We start from the raw sequence: 13,445 nt of genomic DNA, 5'->3' as shown, positions 1-13,445 counted from the left end.
TGTTGTAGAGACGATGTTGTAGTTATTGCGACGGTGTTGTACAGACGATGTTGTAGATATTGAGACGGTTTTGTAGAGACGATGTTGTAGATATCGCGACGGTGTTGTAGAGACGATGCTGTAGATATTGCGACGGTACTTGTACAGACGATGTTGTAGATATTGCGATGGTATTGTACAGACGATGTTGGAGTTATTGCAAAGGTGTTGTAGAGACGATGTTGTAGATATTGCGATGGTGTTGTGGACACGATTTTGTAGATATTGTAACGATATTGTAGATATTGCAACGATGTTGTAGATATTGCGACGGTGTTGTAAGCATTCTCGCCTGAGTTAATGATTGATCACCAATATTTTTTGGGCTTGGCGATCTATTATGCATCAAGTTGGTACTTAGCAGATCCATCCCAGAGGTGGCAACAGCACTCCATGGAAGATCGAACTGAACCTAGTAAAGTGTGAGTGGTTTTGGCGTGAAGTACAATAGAACGGCAGACAACACACAGCCTAAGCCGATGGATCTAGACATTTGAAAGGATATAATCTTCTAGGGATGCGTTGAGAAAAATCCCAATACTTGAATGAAGCAAGGATATTTTTCAATCTCTAAATATTTAATCATTAAATACTTAATAATACATGCGGACAAAATCGCGGAAATAAGCTAGTACAACAATATACAAAGGCTATAGAAGGGCATAAGTGTGAAAGTCAATATCCGATTAGGGTGAAAATATACACGGAGAAAGAGTGGTTTTAGAGGCTTGGCTAAGTGAATGACTATAACACTAGTTGTTTGTTTTGGAAAACTCAAATAATTTTATTTTTGAAAAAAAAAACGTTTTTTTTTTAACCCCCGACCCGAGGGGCGTTATAAGTTTGACGTGTGTATCTGTGTAACCGTCTGTGGCATGGTAGCTCCTAAATTAATGAACCGATTTTAATTTAGTTTTTTTGTTTGAAAGGTGGCCTGATCGAGAGTGTTCTTAGCTATAATCCAAGAAAATCTGTTTCAGCCGTTTGAAAGTTATCAGCTCTTTTCTAGTTACCTTCACTTGTCGGAGGTGTTATAAATTTTTAATTTACACTTGTAGATAAAAACACTAAGCGCCAAGTGCTTGCTGCGTGACAACTGACAAGACTGGGGGTACTGGTTCGCAAATTTTTCCGAACAATAATGTCTTGATTATTTTTTATTAAGACTAGTGTCAATATAAATGGATAGTACTTACTACTACCTATGGTGGTTCACTTAGCCAAGGCTCTAAAACCACTGAAATTTCAGCGTGGATATCTAAATGAAAGACAATCTCAAGTTTTATTATTTAATGCATTTTTAGTCACTGTAAATTAGTTTTAGGTTATATCAAAAATCACTAAACGTCCTTATTTACGTTCTCCATTTCTTCCACTTGCTTATTGTCCTCGCGCTGCTCGAAATACATCCATCTGGAATGAAACATGATCATCGTCATTATAATGATTAACATCGTTATCATAATCAACAATCCAAAATCCACTGTTGGACAAAAGCCTCTTTAAGATTACTTTACTTTATGAGAACTTATGACTTTAATCATTTTGCTAACACTCAGTAAGATATTTGAGAAAATCATGCTCAACCAACTGCTTCGGCATTTAATCTAAATAAGCTACTACATTTTAAGCACTAGGCCGCATTGCTGTTAAAGCATATTATATTCAATGCGTGGGAGAGCTCACAGAATGCTATTGGTATTTTTGTGATGCACCTAAGTAATTCGATTGCGTTGCGCACGAGACTCTTAGTTAAATTGAGCCACTATGGTATCAAAGACACTACGCTTAGTCTTATTGCAACCGTATTAAAAGAGTATGTGTGAACGACGTAACGATCCAGATCAGCCTCACTAATGGGTGGCCTTCAAGGCTCTATTCTAGGTCCTTTTATGTTCTTGGTATATATAAACGATTTACCATTTTTCGTCCAAAATACTTGCGATATTGTACTATTTACTAACAATACGTCTTTGATTTTTTAATTCAATAGAAATAAGGACAATTTTATACGACATAAAAAGTGCCATGTCTCAGGTAACTCTCTGGTTCACTGTAAATAATTACTTTTAAATGCTAAAAAAAACTAATTGCGTTGAATTTGCATTGTCCATTACTAAGACCACAAGTAATATTAATCTAAAGATAAACAATGATATATTGAAAAATAAAATAGACTACAGTATTTCTGGGGATAACCTTACATGCGAAGCTACAATGCGACACCGATATATCAACTATTGCTGACAAACTGAGCTCTGCCGTTTACGCTGTTAGCAAGGAAACTAACTGCAAAAATGGTATATTTTGCTTATTTTCGTAGTATCATGTCTTATAAAGCGGCAGATATTGCAAAAAAAATTGTTTTACAAAAAAGGGCGATAGGCGCAGTTCATAATTATAACTATGAGATTCCCTTCGAGGCAAATTTAAGGAAATAGGTATACTTACAGTAGCCTCGCAATATATTTATAACAACGTAATTTTTGATAGACAAAATATTGTTAATTGCAAAAAAATTAGTGATCTACATAAGGCAAACTAGAAACCGTAATAAGCTTGCGACTCCTACGCTCCACCTCACGAAAGTCTAAAAGTAATTTATGGGAATGGGCAGAACCTTTTTATACAACTTCCGCAATCTATTTTGGACTTGCCTTTAGAATTGCTATTAAAAGTATGCTCCTGAAAAAAGCATATTACACAATCGAAGATTATGTAAATGATAAAGAGCGTGAATTTGACCTGCAGCTCGTTCCGTCAATGCGCGGGATTGCAATTACTTCTTATACATGGCATAATAATTTATTTATTATAGCCTTTTTAGTTCCTCTCTATGAGTGTAGGCCTCCTCCATTTTTTTCACAATTTTTCGGTCTACTACTATAAATTTAACATGGCATGATATTGTATATTTTGTTAAAAGAGCAATCGCTGATTACTTTGCTGGTTTCTTTTGATAGGAAAGGCAATCCAGTGTTACTCGTAGATGCATTTGACGATTCAAAAATACTTGTAAAAGTTTAGTTGAATAAAAAATATTTTTATTTATGTATTTGTTTATTAAGAGAACTCTTTAAGAGGGCTCTCTCCGTCACTCGTTTCATACAATCGTAGTTCCAATTTCATTTGAATATTAAGCAACCAAAGTCCATGAAATTTTGCAGACATATTGTAGAAACTAATATCTGTGTCTGTGGTTTTCCAGATTCCTGTTAAAATATTTGGTTTCAAAGTTACGCGGTCTTAAAAATTTTCATACAAATCTTTGAGCCCCTGTAATTTTAAAACTACATATTTTTAGAAAAATCTAAAACATCACAGACACAGATATTAGTTTCTAGAATATGTCTGCAAAATTTCATGGACTTTGGTTGCTTAATATTCAAATGAAATTGGAACTACGATTGTATGAAACGAGTGACGGAGAGAGCCCTGTTAAAAACAAGAAACAACAAAAAATATTAAAACATGACTACTGGTACGTACAAACATACTTTACACACGAAACGCGACTTGATATTTCATCAAGCGCAGTTTGGATCAAATCAAAACAACTACAACTCCCGCAGCGATGTAGTATGATTCTGATTAAACAAAAAACCGGCCAAGCGCGAGTCAGACTCGCGCACCGAGGGTTTTGGTGGAGGGGTGGGTTTGGAGGGGTTCAATTGAAAATACTAATTATTTGTTCATGAATTATTTTTTAAATTACTTTTTATGGTTCCGTACCTCAAAAGGAAAAACGGAACCCTTTTAGGATCACTTTGTTGTCTGTCTGTCTGTCTGTCCATCCGCCCGTCCGTCGTGTCTGTCAAGAAAACCTATAGGGTACTTCCCGTTGACCTAGAATCATGATATTTGGCAGGTAGGTAACTTAGACACGACCGACTGACAGACGGACAGACGGACAGACGGACAGACGGACAGACGGACAGACGGACAGACAGACAGACAGACAGACAGGCCGACAACAAAGTGATCCTATAAAGGTTCCGTTATCCTTTTTGAAGTACGGAACCCTAAAAATATCTTCTTTTCAGCCAATCTTGGTCAGAATCTAAATTCTATTAGGAGAGAAGCGTTAAGTGTAATATACTTCCCTATATTGTAATCTCTATGCAAAAATACAAAAAAAATACTCATAAATAATTAATACTTAACAAATTAATTTTATAGGATCGACGTTATATAATAGGTATAGTTTTAAGCGTAGCCTATTTATTTATGCAGAAATTAAATAAATTACGAGACAAAAATGTAAAACAAGTATTATTATTATTGCAGAGTATAAGGCCATTTCATATTGCACAATATTTAATAACCAGCTGTTGAATAGAATAAAATGAAAATATAATAATAGCAGTTATTCTGGTTCATGTTCGCATAATATTTCTGGTTTTCGGCCAGGTCTGCTTATAGAGGTCCCGCGCTCAAAAGTAAATAAAACTGGCCAAGTACAAGTCAAGCTCGTGACTAACTTGAAGGACCGTCCCATCGGAATATGAGAGTGAGGGAATGAAGACTGCGCTTGTGTTTGCTCGTGGTTTGCGCACATATTACTTGTGCACCATAATACTTCCTTCGCAACTAGCTAGCATCCGTTGAGATTAACTGCTGGGCCGTAATGCTGTTATTACTACCTTAGTTTGAAATATAACATGTTTACCACCTCAAAAACAATTCTGAAATAATTATTTAAATAAATTAATTAATTAAATAAATAAATAACCTTTTATTTCAGACTAAGGTCCATAAGATTTTATTTACATTTAAAGTTCTCCCATGGTTTACAAACTTCGGAGAAAAGGAGGAAGGGGCATATTATCGTTGAACATACATTTTAAAATTATTATCAGGTTTCTTTAGCAGTTTTCAGGGTTCCGTACCTCAAAAGGAAAAACCCTTAAAAGCGGCCCTTATAGGATCACTTCATGGTCTGTCTATCTTTTGAGTCTATCAAAACCCGTCAAGAGAATCAAAACCTATAGGGTACCTCCCGGTGACCTAGAATCATAAAATTTGGCAGATGGTAATGTCTTATAGCACAAGTAAAGAGAAAAATCTGAATTGGTTACATCACAAAAAAGTGTTAATTTGTATAACGGTACGGAACCCTTCGTATGCGAGCACTTGCTTCTTGGCTCTTGACCGGATCTTTTAAATTAGTGACCCATATAATAAATCAACACTAAAGATTTTGCGGACTAAGAACTTCAGTTACAGCTTACCCAAAAATGGCCACAGCCGGGATAGTTATACCGGCCCCCAAAAAGAAGACAGTGTCATACATGACGTTTAGAATCTCCATATACACCCTGGAGTACAGCGGACCGTAGACCAGAGGCCACATAACCTCAACCAGCCCGAACAGAGATCACGACTTACCCAAATATTGCCACAGCCGGGACGGTCATACCGGCCCCCAAGAAGAAGACAGCGCCATACATAACGTTTAGAATCTCCATATACACCCTGGAGTACAGCGGACCGTAGACCAGAGGCCACATAACCTCAACCAGCCCGAACAGAGATCACAACTTACCCAAATATTGCCACAGCCGGGACGGTCATACCGGCCCCCAAGAGGAAGACAGCGCCAGGCAGAACGTTCAGAGTCGCCATGTACACCCTGGAGTACAGCGGGCCGTAGACCAGAGGCATCATCGCCTCCGCCAACCCGAAGAGAGAGTTCACTTTACCTGCAAAATAACAGTTTTGTTAGAAAAAAAAAGGAATACACAAATACAATTATAATTTTAAGGTCTCTCTCTCTCTTTCTATATTCGTATTCCTCATTACTGAAGGTCGTGACCCCTTTCAATTAATACTATAACGGTAGGAGTTCTCTTGGGATAACGATACGGTGGGACCCCAGATGTTTCCGCATACAACTCGACTAAGAGAACGAATTTCGACTCTTAGGTTAATTTACAGTTATTATCAGATGTTAGTGATAATAACCGGGACCGAGGGCTTAACGTGGTCTCCGAGGCACGGAGGAAACGAAAAGGCCATCGGACCTCTGAAGTCGGTCACCCATCCAGTTACCGATTTGAGACATTGTTGCTTAACGATCCCAATCGATTGACATGCGCTGTCATAACTAGACCACACGTCCCTCAAGGGATTATTTTAAGGTATCTTAATTAGTATTGACTTGATGTGATTATTCTGTTAACTATAAATTATTATTTGTTTATTAATTTACTACAGGTAATAATTATAATTTGATATGTGACATTGTGACATATTTAATCTAGTTTACTTATTGAATTTTAATTTTCGGACTTTTAATCTTTAATTGAATATACTCAGCAGTGCACATTTTTAACATTTTTTTCTCGACTACGTAATAAAATTTTATACCTACTTGCATTTTATATTAGGTAAATATTTGCGCGCTACGGCAAATGTGGTGATACTACTAAATAAATAACTGTAATAGGTAACTTTGTAAACCTGCATTTAGTGGAAATAAACGATTGATTGATTGAAGGAATTCAAATCGCAATTCACTTAACAGGGCTCTCTCCGTCACTTACTCCATACAATCGTAGTTCCAATTTCATTTGAATATTAAGCAACCAAAGTCCATGAAACTTTGCAGACATATTCTAGAAACTAATATCTTTTTTTTTTGAAACTTTGAAACCAAATATTTTAACAGAAATCTGGAAAACCACAGGCAATAGATATTAGTTTCTAGAATATGTCTGCAAAATTTCATGGACTTTGGTTGCTTAATATTTAAATTAAATTGGAACTACGTTTGTGTGGAGCGAGTGACGGAGACCCTTTAAAAAAATACGCGCCGAATCGAAATCCTTCAGTTTTTGAAAGTTTGTACAAAAACAATGAGAACTTTGGTCTTGGTAGATTTCAATGCGTTTTTGCCATTGTTCAAAAAAATTACATGATAGCGGGAAGCGTCGGTAAGCAGAAGAAGAAAGTGTGGCTTAGCAACATCCGAGAATGGACTGGGATAGCCAACGTAGCACAATTTTTCCATTTAGCGAAAGATAGGAAACTAATATGACGAGACGACGGCCAATCTCCAATAGTGGAGAGGTACGAGAAGAAAAAGAAGATGATGGGAACGCACATAATATAGGCAATTTCAAAAAGATATACAACATGTTTAGGATGGTTTAGGACTTAGATAACAATTCATTACAAAGTACGTAAAATATGAGTGACGATGACAATAGTAAAGGATTTACCTATTTAACCTAGGTAATTCATACGATATATTTAATGGATCTGACCGCTGCCGATGGAGAAATTTGCTTAAAGAAGCCAAGGTACACCCAGGGCGAATGCGCATAAATGTTTTTCTGTAGCTAAAGTAAGTACTTAATCTTATTTACACTAAGTATAACTGTTCACATAATTTACACTATGTTTATGTAGGTGCTGTAAATATTGGTACAGGTCAACAAACACTGGTAATTTATTGAGGAAAACTTGCAGTTTTTCAATTACTTGGACACACTTAGAAATATCCATTTTACCTCAACCAGGCTAAAACGATGCCTAATGATAAGTATTCAATTCCATTTTTAACATAATGTGGTGTCAGTGTGTTAAAAAAAAAAGATTCCGACGAATTGAGAACCTCTTCCTTTTTTCGAAGTCGGTTGATAAGACATTTTCGATGAAGCTCTCAGTCGGTTTGATTTCTTCCGACATCTTCAATATATCTAAGTTCTTAAACTATTTCAGTGCACAAATAGTTATTCTAAATATTATTTTACAATATTTTCCTATGTACTATGAATCATATCGTCATATTTCAACAAAGTAACACAAAACAATATTAAACTGTACCCATAAACCTTCCTCTTGAATCACTCTATCTATTAATGAAAGCCACATTTAAACTTACTACGTAATTCAGATACAAGTTAGCTGTTGACTGCAATCTCACCTGGTGGTAAGTGATTATGCAGTCTAAGATGGAAGCGGAATAACCTTGATGGGGTATGGCAGTTTTTATTAAACCCATACCCCATACCCCTTTGGTTTCTATATTATGACATCGTACCGGGACGCCAAATCGCTTGGCGGCACAGCTTTACCGGTAGGGTGGTAACTCGTAACCAACCACGGCCGAAGCCTCTCACCAGACCAGAGATTTACAAATTATCAAATTCCAAACCACTGCCGGGAATCGAACCCGGGACCTCCCATTAATAAGACCACAGCGCTCACCACTGCGCCGGGTAGGTCGTCAAAAGGAGGAGAAGATACTTAGGTAAAATTCTGTTGTTTTAGTGACCTTAGTAAGGTCGCCTGCAAACCGGTGGGTCCAATGTCAAGCACCTGATAAGACAAAGTACCCGGTGCAAGAAACTGAGATGACCCTGTAATATTCGGTGATGTAGCTACTACATATACCTATTTGCTCTGTGGTCAAAATGCACAAATTATATCGATTATATCGATTTATTTTTCGACGTATATTAGAGACAAGTATTTCACAAGTAGCATATGAAAAACCTAGCAAATGGAAAGGAAGATAAATTAAATCCAAGAAACCGGATACCCAGACCGCTGAAGTAAAATAAAATATTAATATAAAATATTCATTCATAGCAGAATGTAACATGAACTGCACAGAAATCCTAGGTTACTGGCATTCTAGAATTACACACGTCCACAGTTTGCTAAACTATTTCAGTTTTTTTTAATCTTCAGTGTCTAGGTTACTGGGGAGTTTTGTATAAAAAATAGAAGTTCCAATGGTACCTACCTACTTAATATGCACGGACACCATACCTATTAATTTACATATATGGCTACGAAAAAAGTACAATAAACATTTTTGATCATACGCATTTTTAATTTTTATTTATTTATTCGTACCAAAAAAGTTGTAACAATAAGAATTGATAAGTAAGAAGATTTTCCATTGAATAACCCCAAATTTAGGTTAGATAAACTCTATAAAAATAATAATACATCCTAAGATGATCTTTGAAATGGTAAGAAGCGTACACAAAAAATAGTAATTCTGTAGAAAAAACTAGGCAACCAAAATAATCATTAATGAACATTATGCCCGGGCCCTGACCTAACAATATGTAGGTAAGTACAGTAGCTATATTTTTTTTGAAAAGTCAAAAAATCTCAAATCAATGAAATAACAATAGAAGTATAAATTATAATATGAGTTTTTTATCATGTCCCGAAAAGTTAAAAAATCTCAAATCAATGAAATCGATCTACTAAATTTCTAGAGCACTTCTTGCGCTGAAACCTATCGCGCGCAACGTAGCGCCTAACATAAAAAACGTCAGATTTTAATTCATACGTTTGTAACATAACACCTCCGTAACACAGTGTCTAGAAGCAATGCAACGTTTCAATGGGTTTCAGTAAAAAAGTTAAAAAAAATTGTCAATGACATATTGTTTTACGCTTGATTTCCGTGTAATTCGATAGGGGGCTGTAACTCCAGCTACTATTATGGCTCAGTTTAGTAACCATACAGTTACACCAGGATTTACAAAGTATACGATTACAAGTTACGAGACAAGATTAACTCATAAAAATTGTTTTATTATTGTATTTCCCTAAAGTGCAAAACGTTTTTTTTTTCTCTCGTCTGGCTTTACACTGATTAGCCAATGTCAAGTTTTTAGGTATTTACAAGTTAGGAAGACTATTTGTATAAGTATGGACTTCGTCTGTGCCGGCGCCCGCCGACATACACGCGGCGCCCCTTTAGAGCGCTTCCCAGTCAGTTCCACCACCAATAAACACCAGCAGAACACAAAACCCGGCCACTTCTAACAAAAAACACTCCAAAAAGTCACAACACGCGCGCCAGCAAACGCCACCACACCACAGACGAAGAGTGCAAAACATATTATATTGACCCGCCCCGGTTTGGCACGGGAGAAGAACTATTCCACTTATATTATGTTGTTTGTTGTCTTTAGAGTCGTGATAACCTTATCACGACCTTATAGCTAAAACGTTCCGTCTCCTATTCTGGAAGTTAGGGCTTCACTCCCAATCGATAACTTTTTGAAGTTAGGTATGTAGATACTTAAGCTGTGATAGCCTAGTGGTTAGAACGTCCGCCTCCTAATCGGAGGTCGGCGGTTCGGTCCCGGGCACGTACCACCAACTTTTCAGTTATGTGCGTTTTAAGCAATTTAATATCACTTGATTTAACGGTGAAGGAAAACATCGCGAGGAAACCTGCATGCCTGAAAAGTAATTATTTTAACTTAAGTAATTATTTGTGATTTTTTTGCGAAAATAATATGTTACTGGTACTATGTCAATGATGATTATTGTGAATTAAGTCGAAAAAAATCTCATATTAGAACTGTGATTGCATTGTATCCACGGACTGCCGTCGCCATTATTTTCATTATGATATCTCCTAAGATATTATTTTAAATTAAACGATACACAAGGTATGGTTAGGTCTAAATTAAATACTTGAGATAACCAACAACTTTACTTTGATGAGACAAAACATCTTCGGCTTTGTCCACATTTGAAAATCATAACATTGGTTATTGTGGATCAACATTTAAACATAAATATATGCTGTCGCAGACTTTTTTAAGAGCTTTTTGAGACAAGTGTAAATTAAAAAATTATAACACCCCCGACAAGTGAAGGTTACAGTAACTAGAAAAGAGCCGATAACTTTCAAACGGCTGAACCGATTTCCTTGGATTATAGCTAAGAACACTCTCGATTAAGCCACCTTTCAAACAACAAAAATTAAATTAAAATCAATTCATTAGTTTACGAGCTACGATGCCACAGACAGATACACAGATACACACGTCAAACTTATAACATCCCTCTTTTTGGGTCGGGGGTTAAAAAACAATTCCACCATAGGTACATTGTTTTCGTGTAATTTTAACCATTTAGGCAGCGCTCGCCATGGAAGCTCTCAGATGAGATGGTTTAGTTCCAACTTGACATAAGATATTACCATTTTCTAGTTATCTGTAATCTTTCGAACATAAAACGTAACCCATATTACTCTCTAGTAATGTGTCTTTTAATAAGTGAAAGAATTTTTTAAATTCGTTGAGTAGTTCTTGAGTTTATCCTACTTTTCTCTTATTATACAATTATTAAAAATTATTGAAATATTATATCTTATATAAAAAAGTAAATTGTTAATTTTTGATGAAAGTTCTCAAACGGCCTGATTTCTTCTGACATTTTGAACAATTATCCGCATATTTCAACAAAAATATTAAACTATACCTATAAGATTTCCTCTTGAATCACTCTATCTATTAATGAAAGCCACATTAAAATCCGTTGTGTTATGTGTAGTTTAAAAGATCTAAGCGTTCATACATACACACAGACAGGGGGAAGCGACTTTATTTTGTACTATGTAGAGAGAGATATTTGACCTTGATATTGACTTGTTTTGTATGGGAGGGGTTTGCCTTCGCATGCCCTAGGTACATGAATACTACTAATACAAACTCATATTGCGCAAACACATATTTTGTAAACCTTGATACCTAACTTTCATTTCCACCTAAAATTTTCATTCAGTTCTGGTATTTATTCCGATTAAGTACTTCCGTATTTACTATTGAAAAATAAAAACAAACTATTTAAAACCAAACACATAAATACCATATAAATAACATACCATACCGTGTGGTTATTTTGTTATATTTCAAAAGAAGACAGTATTTTCGATAAAATCTCTTTTTCTTCTGAAACTTTTTGAATATTTATCGTTAAATTTCAATATTATACTATACGTGTCAATCTTCCTCTTGAATCGATCTATCCATTGTTAAAAAAAAACCGACCAAGTGCGAGTCAGACTCGCGCAGCGAGTGTTCCGTACTCGGGTAATTTTTCCGACATTTTGCACGATACATCAATATTTATTATGCATAAAAATAAATAAAAAATCAGTTTTAGAATATACAGGTAAAGCCCTTTCATATTATACCCCACTTGGTATAGTTATCTTGCTTTGAAAATTGAAAATAGGTACTAATTATTTGAACATATTTTTTTTTGTGATGTATCCGAAAACCGTGAACCATAAAGATTCACGGTTTCAGTTTTTTTTCCTTTACTTGTGCTATCCTATCCAACCTGCCAAATTTCATGATTCTAGGTCAACAGGAAGTACCCTATAAGTTTTCTTGACAGACACGACAGAGGGACAAACAGACAGACAGATAACAAAGTGATCCTATTAGGGTTCCGTTTTTCCTTTTGAGGTACGGAACCCTAAAAACGAATAAAAACCCTCGCGTAGTTTATAAGATCTAAGCGTAAGAGACAGACGGCGGGAAGGGGCATTGTGTTATACTATTTGTACTGATACGTTGTCCAACTTAGGTGCATCTATTTTTATTATATCTACGTAAATATAGGTACTTTAACTCTTCTATACCTAATAATAATAATCTACTTAGATTATAGATTTTGTTCGGATCGATACCAATAATTAAGTTTAGACATTTACAATTCAAATTATAATCCCAATCTATTTATAGATTTTATTTGTATTTTATATGTAAGTGTTTTAATTGTACGTTTTAAAAGTCACAAAGTATTGCACGGAAGCAATCACAAGGATTTGGCCTGTAAGGCTTAGATTAATTAGGCTTAGGGTTGGCAATGTTTAAAGATTTGTTTACTGTTTTTTTTGTTCTATTTATTTATTTATTCAACAGCGTGCAAAATTATTTTTACAATCTTAATCTAGGTTTAACATAAAGATTGCTTAAAATTAGAATTATAAAAAAATATTGTATAATTTGTATATCAACAGAAAATATAAATGAATTTAAAAAAATTGTTTTAAATATGTTTTAATCCTGTTCTAAACAGAATGTTTTATTTTTAAATGTTATAGTACGAAAGGTTTTATATAAAAGCCCTTAACAATTCTCATTCATGTTAACCAGTTACTATGTGAAGCTGCATCGTCGCTTACCAGGTGAACTTGCAGCCTTTGCCTGGCTTGTCATTGAATAGGAAAAAGTTGGCAGAAGTGCAGAAACAATCATAATTTCTAAATTAAAACCTTAGTTTTTACATCAATCGGAACTCCGAGCACTTTTGACATTAGCATGTCGATGACGCTACCTTGATATTTGCTATACCAAAATCCCCTAAGGCGCACAGTGAAAAAAAATCACTTCAAAATAATATTTCCTTGCATAGTTATTTCCTTTAAAGCCGTCAAAGTTTTACTCCAATCAATCCAATAGATATATTTTTTAAAACACGCATAAATTAAACTAAACGGTCAACTCTAACAAGCCATAAAATACTGTTTTAATTAATCGTTGTAACCACGCGGTAGCGGCCTGTTGCTTTAAATAACACTGGACAGTGAAAACTGTCAATCACACCCATATTATAAATGCAAAAGT

The 13,445-nt window shown here is 35.3% G+C and overlaps 1 protein-coding gene and 1 long non-coding RNA gene across 2 annotated transcripts in view; both read right to left on the bottom strand.

The window, feature by feature from the left end:
• Positions 1-13,445, bottom strand: part of LOC123867106 — a 42,736-nt gene that overhangs the window by 18,076 nt on the left and 11,215 nt on the right. Inside the window, exon 6 of the mRNA XM_045908990.1 lies at positions 5,585-5,741. Coding sequence (XP_045764946.1) covers positions 5,585-5,741 — 157 coding nt within the window. The remainder of the gene's footprint in view (positions 1-5,584; positions 5,742-13,445) is intronic.
• On the bottom strand, positions 1,315-5,496 carry LOC123867109. Its single transcript, XR_006796328.1, has 2 exons — positions 5,428-5,496; positions 1,315-1,452 (listed from the first exon to the last, which is right to left on the bottom strand). It is a non-coding gene; the product is annotated as an uncharacterized LOC123867109 (long non-coding RNA).

This window comes from Maniola jurtina, chromosome 7, assembly GCF_905333055.1.
Source record: "Maniola jurtina chromosome 7, ilManJurt1.1, whole genome shotgun sequence".
NCBI classification, from domain to species: domain Eukaryota; kingdom Metazoa; phylum Arthropoda; class Insecta; order Lepidoptera; family Nymphalidae; genus Maniola; species Maniola jurtina.
The sequence above is the reverse complement of the archived record's forward strand: the minus strand, read 5'-3'. Positions and strand labels throughout refer to the sequence as shown.